Source organism: Equus quagga, chromosome 1 (assembly GCF_021613505.1).
Source record: "Equus quagga isolate Etosha38 chromosome 1, UCLA_HA_Equagga_1.0, whole genome shotgun sequence".
In the NCBI taxonomy this organism is placed as follows: domain Eukaryota; kingdom Metazoa; phylum Chordata; class Mammalia; order Perissodactyla; family Equidae; genus Equus; species Equus quagga.
In genome coordinates this window covers 91408178-91416184 of record NC_060267.1, presented here as the reverse complement: position 1 = coordinate 91416184, position 8007 = coordinate 91408178, and the positions used below count along the sequence as shown (strand labels likewise).

At 56.2% G+C, this 8007-nt stretch overlaps 1 protein-coding gene across 1 annotated transcript in view; it reads right to left on the bottom strand.

Annotated features, from left to right (window-relative positions):
* Nucleotides 1-335: 335 nt before the first annotated feature.
* The window catches only part of LAMC3 (laminin subunit gamma 3), a 60934-nt gene continuing 53262 nt past the window's right edge, over nucleotides 336-8007 (bottom strand). Inside the window, exons 26-29 of the mRNA XM_046680470.1 lie at nucleotides 5886-6085; nucleotides 5150-5296; nucleotides 4960-5059; nucleotides 336-1855 (exon numbers count right to left, since the gene is read on the bottom strand). Of these exons, the coding sequence (XP_046536426.1) occupies nucleotides 1605-1855; nucleotides 4960-5059; nucleotides 5150-5296; nucleotides 5886-6085 (698 nt within the window). The 3' untranslated portion in view covers nucleotides 336-1604. The remainder of the gene's footprint in view (nucleotides 1856-4959; nucleotides 5060-5149; nucleotides 5297-5885; nucleotides 6086-8007) is intronic.

Here is an 8007-nt window from a genome sequence, read left to right as displayed (position 1 = left end):
GACTGTTTCCTGCCTCAGTGTCTCCAGCCCAAGCCAGAAGTCAGCTGAGGGCCTCTCTGTACCCCACCCTCAAACCCCCCTAGACTTTGCCTGATAAGCCTCCTGGAGCAGAGGGGAGAGGGCAGGTGCCCGTGGTCACAGGACCCCAGCAAAGCCCCCTGTGCCCCTGGCAAAGCCAGTAAGCTCAGCTTCCGCCACCTTCTTGTGACTGCACGTTCTTCCACTCACTCCCCGGGCGCCGGGTGTGTGCACCCACACGCCAGGGTGGTGAGTCTGTGCCCACAGCCAGGGCGCCTGCTGCCAACCAGCACGGGAGGACCAGAGGCACAGCACCCGGCGAGTAAAGGGATCCTTTATTTCCACGTTAAACAGAATTGGTCCATGCTGCCGCCTGTCCCCGCTGCCTGGGGCAGGAAGAGCCACAGGAGGGGGGTGGGTCCCTGGAGGCCCCCAGCACCCCAGCGCCAAGGCCCTGCGGTCTGCTGGCAGGGGGCCCGGGAAAGGGGCGGAGCTGCAGGAGGAAATGCCATGGAATCCTGGGCAGAGGCCGGCAGGGGCCCTGGCCACAGGGGGACTCCCCCGCAGGACAGACTGGAATGGCAGCCAGGCCTCCACGCCCAGCAGGTGGCAGGTGGGGCCACAGGACCGCAGGGCCAGTTTGGGAAGTGTCAATAAGTCAAAGGCCAAACCCAGGTGAGCAGGGTCACAAAGGAGAGCTCCCAGCAGCCTATCTGAGCCCCCCGGACCTGGGCTCCCCCAGGCCCTTGAAGCCCCCGTCTTTGGATAGGCCACCATTTGAAAGGGGCACTGGGCCCAGGGCAGGCGATTCCTTCGAGTCTGGCCCAGTCTCAGGATCCTGAGAATGAAGTCTTCCATGTGGCCAATGATACCCCTGCAGGGGCGGGCCATGCCCCTGGCCAGCCTAGCAGGCTGCACCGTGGTCCCAGGAGCCCCCGGCTGCAGGCTCCTCTGCGGAGAGCTCCCTAGGATCTTGTGCTTCTTGGCCTGCCCTGTCCCTCATTTGTGCCGAGTTGCTGGGTGTGTGGTGGGTGACAGGTGGGGGGGCTGCAGTAGGACAGAGGGCCGCTCTGGGACTGGGGGCTCTGGCTCTTGTTGAACCCACCCCTGTGGGTTGTCCCCCTCAGCCTTTCAAGTACCAACCCTGCCTGGGTCCCCACTTTCATGAGGAAGAGTGAGTATGTTAGTGCCACGGGGCATCTGCCATAGCTCCCCCATCATCCAGGGGAGGCGCACACACAGCTGGCACTCCATAAACAGGCGTGGACTGACTGTAACTTGTGTGCACGCACAGATGGTCTTGTACACATGTATGCATCACACACACAGGCATGTGTCTGCAAGGTGTCCATTGCGCACGTGCACTTATTACTGCCCTGGGGTGTGCATGTTTGCACGTGCACGGTGGCAGTGCACACTTACTCCTGCTGGTATGGAGGGGGACATGGGCATCAACTCGGAAGGGTGGGTGAGTAGTCACCAGGGAGGGGACACAGCAGCAGGCTCCGGGGGTGTGCCTGCGTGGGCGCACCTGCCCGGGGTGTGCATGTCCCAGGCCCAGGGCACAGCACGGGTCTGGGTGGCCCTCACTGCTGGTTGGCACAGCTCTCAGGCAGGCTGTGCAGAATGGCCTCCAAGTTCTGCTTGTCGGCGTGGATCTCGGCGAGGTCGCTCTCAAAACTCTGGATCTGCAGCTCCTGCTGCTCCGACTCCTGCTCCAAGAGCCTCAGTTTCCCCTGCAGGGCCCCGGGTGGGCCCAGCTGCAGCCTCAGGCGCTCCAGTGCCCGCTGGGTCTCGTTCAGGGCCTGGGCTGGGGTTTGATGGGTGTCCAGCGACCCTGCAGAGGGACACAGACAGCCTCAGTGTGGGCCAGCTCCCCTGCAGGGCCCAGAGCCTGTTCAGCCCCCCATCCCCGAGACCCTCCCCAGCCCGAACCTTCCAGAAATCCGAGTGCCTGCCATCTACCAGAGAAACTGAGGGACCAAGAAGGCAGTGGGGTGAGGCAGGGGAGAGCGTGGTCTGGGCACCCCACCGGGCTCATGTGCAGACGTTAGAACTTTCCTCCTGGGTGGCACGGGGCAACTGTTGATTTTTGTTGTTGGTATTACTATTACTGTGAAAAAAGTGGCTTTGGGTGAGTGCTGAGCGCCAGCTTCCTCATCTACAAAGGAGTGTGTGTGCATGAGGTCCTCATGATGCCTGCTGGCTCCCACATGCCGCCTCCATTCACCAAGAGCACACATTTACAGGTACCACTTGTGCTGGGATGCAGGAGGAGCTGGGGCTATAGAAGGTTTCTGGCTTCAGAATGAGGATGAGGAGGTGAACGGGGCAGGAAGGGCCGCAGGGGAAGCGGACAGGGGGTTCTGGTCCTGGCCCTGCACAGATTAGCTCTATTTCTTGGGATCAAGAAATTCCTGATGGGCTGGCCCCATGGCCAAGTGGTTAAAGTTCCACGTGCTCCCCTTTGGTGGCCCAGGTTCACGGGTTCAGATCCCAGGCGAAGACCTACACCACTCGTCAGCCATGCTGTGGAGGCATCCCACATACAAAGTAGAGGAAGACTGGCACAGATGTTAGCTCAGGGCTAATCTTCCTCAACAAGAAAAAAAAAAAAAAAGAGGAAGATTGGCAAGGGATATTAGCACAGGGTGAGTCTTCCTCCTCAAAAACAGAAAAAAAAAAAAAGAGAACTTCCTGAGGTTCCCCAAGTGTAAAATGAGGGGGTGGGGCCGGGACTCACATTTGAACTTGGTGGAGGTGATGGTGGCATGGAATCCACAGGCTGCCTCCCCAACCTGGCCCTTGTCATTAGGGTGACATTCAACAGGAAGACAGGGCTCAGCCAGCGGGGACGGGAAGTAAGCCCTAAATGGCTTCTAACCCCACAGGATCCCACTGGGCCCCAGGGCTCCTCCAGGCCCTGAGTTTCCTGGGCGATGCAGGCTAGGTCGGAGGGCAGGCAGCTGCAGGAGGGGAGCTGGGGGCAGGCAGAGGCAGAGGGGGGCCAGCCCTGCCTCTGGGCAGGTCCTGCTCTCAGCAAGGACCTCGAGAGGCCCCATCGTCCACAGCAAGGTCCAAACAGCCTGGCCTTTGAGGAGACTCAGAATCAAGTTACAGCCTCCACTCTACCTGCCCAGCTGGGGTTCCGGGGTGGGGGTTGCGGGGGAGAGGAAGGGCCAGGTGTTATGTTCACTCCTGCATCCCCAGGTCAAGCCCAGTGCCAGCATGAATGAAGGAACGCCAGTGACAACAGCCAGAGTGGTTTCCCCCTGTAGAGAGTTTGTTCTGTGCCAGGCACGGTGTCCAGTGCTCTGAGTCCTTGGCATTGTGTACAGACTAGTGGCTACGGGCGGGCACTCTGACTCAGTTAGACCCAAGTGTGAACCAGAGCTTCCCCTAGTGACAGGCTGTGGGACCCTGGGCACATCATTGAAACTCTCTGTGCCTCACTTTCTTTGTCTGCAAAATGGCAAGAGGGTAAGTGTCCTCGCCTCAGAAGGTTAGCGTGAGAATTCTATCAGAGCACGTGTGTGAACAGCCTGGCGTGGGCCTGGTGTCCAGCCGAAACACACAACATGCTGACTCTTCCCCTCCTTCTTAAGAATGAAAATTGAAAACGCCTGCTGTTGCGTGGAGGAACCTCACAGACCTTACGCTAAGTGAAATAAACCAGTCACGAAACGACAACTACCGCCTGATTCTGCTTGTATGAGGGTCCTGGAGTGCCAAGTTCATAGCAACAGAAAGGAGAATGCTGGTCGCCAGGGGCTGGCGGCTGGGGACCAGGGGATTCATGTTTACTGGGTACAGAGTTTCTGTTTAGGATGATTTAAAACGTCCTGGAAGTGGATGGTGGTGATGGTGGCACAACGAGGTGAATGCACTTAATGCCACTGAACTGTACACTCAAACGTGGTTAAAATGGGGGCTGGCCTAGTGGCGTAGTGGTTCAGTTTGTGCACTCCACTTCAGCGGCCTGAGGTTCATGGGTTTGGATCCCGGGTGCAGATCTATACACTACTCATCGAGCCATGCTCTGGTGGCATCCCACATACAAAATAGAGGAAGATTGGTACAGATGTTAGCTCAGGGACAATCTTCCTCAAGCAAAAATAGGAAGATTGGCAACAAATGTTAGCTCAGGGCCAATCTTCCTCACCAAAAAAAAAAAAAAAAAAAGTTAAAATGGCAAATTTTATGTGTATTTTACCACAATTAAAAAAATGCATGTTGTTTATTTCAGCCCAACTGCTCTGGTACCGTCTCCCCATCCCCGCTCTGAGGCCTCCACGTCTTGGTGAGTGCTGTCCCCTTCATTGGAAATGTGTCCTTGCTAAAGCTCATCTTGAATTCTACCTCCTCCCTAAGATCCACTACTCACTGATTCTCACCGCATGACTGGTATCACAGGGTGGCAAGTCCTTCCTAAGTTACCCGCCTGTTACTCCCATTTTACAGATGGGTGAACTGAGGCTCAGAGAGGTAGAGTGATCTTCCCAAGGTCTCACAGCCAAGGAAGGGAATGCCAGACTGGAGTGTTGGTTTATCTGATTCCAAACCAGCAGCTGACCCTCGATGTCACACTTGCTTCTGGGATATTCTCTCTCCCTCTCTCTGCGATGTCTCTTCTCCACCACGGAGGGCTGACCAGTGCCTCTGGTACCTACAGGTGTCCTGTACGTGGTTAGTTTTCCCCCTGCCCCACCAGACTAGAGGCCCCTGGAGACACAAAGTGAACTCACTTCTGGACACAAGCCCACCCCGCACGGGGGCCTGCAGCAACTACTAATGCTTGTCACTGACCACAAGGCCGGGGATGGGGGAGGCCGCGCAGACAAGGGCAAGGAGGAGATCTCCCCAGGACTGGGCCCCGCAGGAGGATCGCAGAGGTGCCCCAGAGACCCGGGGCGCCAGGGCCCAGCCTCGAGCCCTCCTTACCCAGCCTGTCCAGCAGCTCCGTCAAGGCCTCGATGTCCTTCTCCAGGGAGAGGCGCGATTCCCGGATCTGCCGCTCCACCTTGCTCAGCCCGGCACCCACCTTGGGGCGAGGGAAGGAGGAAAAGCTTGAGGGGTCCCTGCTGCCTCCCGGGGCTGGGAGCAAGTGGGGCAGGGGCCTCGGCACACGTACCTGCTCGGCCTCCTCCAGCTCCCGTCCACGCGCTCCCAGGGCCAGCGCCTGGCGGGAGGCCTGTCGCAGCGTTGCCTGGGTCTGGCTGGACAGCCGGCCGGCTCGGCGGTATTCCTGCTTCCCCTCCCGCAGCAAGGCCTTGGCGAGCTATGGCGTGGGCAGCAGTGGCAGGGAGAAGAGGGTGAGCGGAGTGAGTCCTTCCAGAGGTAGAGAGCGCTTATGGCAAAAATGCCAAGCAGTCATCGCTTTGTGCACCAGATCACTCATTCATTCACTCATTCATTCATTCATTCAACAGATAGGTGTTGGAGGTCGGCTAGGCACAACAAAACTGTGAGAGCTGGGGAGATGCACATTGATTAGGATTTGGTCCCAATTCAAAACAAAACGCTCAGAGGTTTAGGAAGTAAGGCCAAACAGACGTAGGTGTGGGCCTTGGTCATACGATTCCAGTTACTGAACCGGGCTGGGCCTCAGGGTCCTCACCTGTCCCATGGGGACAGCAGTGACACCTATTTCTTGAGGAATCAACAGGGTCACCCAAGTGAAGCTCCAGAGCTCAGAGCCCGGGACCCACTCAGTCCTCAGCAAGTGCCCAGTGTCCAGCCCTGCACACAAGGAAGGGGCGGGTCTGCAGGGGCAACGTTCACCCCACGGAAGGTCAGCTCTTATGGGACAGTCCTCCCATGGGCCCCGAAGGCAGGGATGCCGCCATCATCACAGCTGTGGCCCTGACCTTGGCACTGTCCTTGGCCAACAGCTCGGCTTCCCTGCCCTTCTTCTTGGCGCTGGAGGAGACAGACGCCGCGTTTCCCAGCATCCTCTCCGCCTGCTTGGTCTTCTTTCGCGCGTCCGCGAGGATCCTGTCCTGGACGAGACCCGCCTTCCTCGTCAACGCGGCCTGATCCTCAGGCAGAGGAAACCGCAGCTTCATTCCTGCAAACCCGGCAGAGGCTGTGTCAGGGGGTCGGGGCTTGAGCATCCAGAGCCTGCCGGGTGGTCACTGACAGATACCTGACCAGCCCCAGACCCTCAGACAACAGTAGCGGGGGTTTGAGATGCGTGAGATCCATGCGTAACCTTCCCAGGCTTGTCGGGGGGCGGGCGGTGTGGGACATACTGTCAGAAATTACGACAATTATTAAACTCACAAATTACTTGGTGGTCAATCCCTGGGCCAGGGGTAGGGATGGGGAGCAACAGTACAGTACTCGGCCAAATCTACTCAACTCTTTGTTTTAAGGTACCACTTATTTCTGAAAAGGCCCTGAGGCAGCTTATTATAGTGACGGATAAAACAACAGCTGGACCAGTAAAATGAAAAACAAGAGCCATATGTAACTGGGGGGTTGAGGAAGGAAAGAGAAGTGCCAGAAAATTAGGACAATGATACTGCAGGTACCAAATGCTCTATTTACCTCTGAGCTTCCCAGCAGCTAAGACAAAAAGGGAAGTACTACAATTCACATAGATTTTATTACCTAAGAAGTAGTAGTTTTCCTCTTTAAAGAAGAGAGAGACTTCTTCCTTTCCTTTCAGATAAAATTCTAAGGGAAATTTGTCATAAAGAGTACTAATTACAGTAGACAAAGTCAAATTTTAAAAAGAACCAAGCCTTCTAATCTTTGGGGGTGACAACACAATTGTTCTATGAAGATAATCCAGAAATTAGATCACCTTTGCTTCTTGTACACAAAATTGGTGCTTCTTAAAGTGTACCCTATGGAGTCCTAATTCTACAGGGTGTTCGTAGATGTCAGGGGGAAATGTCAATGAGGTTTAAACAAAGTGAACCAGGTTTCTTTATTGCAGGCCTTCTCAGGGCCTTTAATATTCTAAGGTATTCACCCTAAGGCCTCAGACGGGCTGCAGCACGTGACATTTCCTAGACTCGTTTGAACACAAACCCTCTCTTGGCAGAGCACATCACAGGCTAGGGGCCCCCGGGCCACATCTTGGGGAAGGCTGCTCCACGTTTCATTCAGTGAATTTTCCTTTCATTCCGAATACCAACTGAACACAGGCCAACTGCTGGTAAGAGAGGGGTGTCTCTGAAAAGGGGTGGGGATGGGGAAAAGAGGCTGGGGTCAGAGGTTTGAGGCGGGGTCCTCGTGTGGATGATGGCCCAGCACCAGGGAGGCAAGTCTCTGCCCAGTACACACAAGAGCATTCTCATTCTCAGAACCATCCAATGAGGAGAAGGGGGTACCCGGTGACGTAGTGAGCATGCCATCCCTGGAAGCAGGCAAGCTGAGGGTGGATGAGCACCCCGCCCACTGAGGGGGTGGCAGCAGATGACTCTAAGACCCCTTATAATTCTAATGTTCCAAAATCCTAATATTCCATCATTATATATCATTTACATTTTCCTAAACACGGACCAGAGACAAGCACACACAGCCACACCTTTCCCATTGGAAGCCCCCTAGCCAATGGGTGACCAGGACTTCAGGCCTCAGGAACCTAGAGAACAGGAGGCAGGGACCGCCCCCCACCCCGCCTGGAGGGTTAGGATCCAGGGCTGGAGCCGCATCTCCTACGGGCAGCGGGCAGGGCTGGGAGAGAAGCTACAGAACCAACCAAGATGACGGCAGAGCCTGACCTCTGGCCTTGGCCCCGAGAGCATCTGCTCCTGCCTTAGCCAGCTCATTGGAACCGAGCCACAGAAAAGGGCTAGGGCGCTTCTCTCTGGAGCAAAGAGGACGCCACAGAAGCCCATACACAGGGGGACACCGAGGTGGAGAATCGTAAAACGGCTGGTTTCTGTTCTGCTCAGCTCTGATCCAGGGGTAGGTAGCAATTCCTTTCCTCAGTCTATCCATCTGTAAAATGGGAGCTCTTAGCCTCATTTTCCTAAA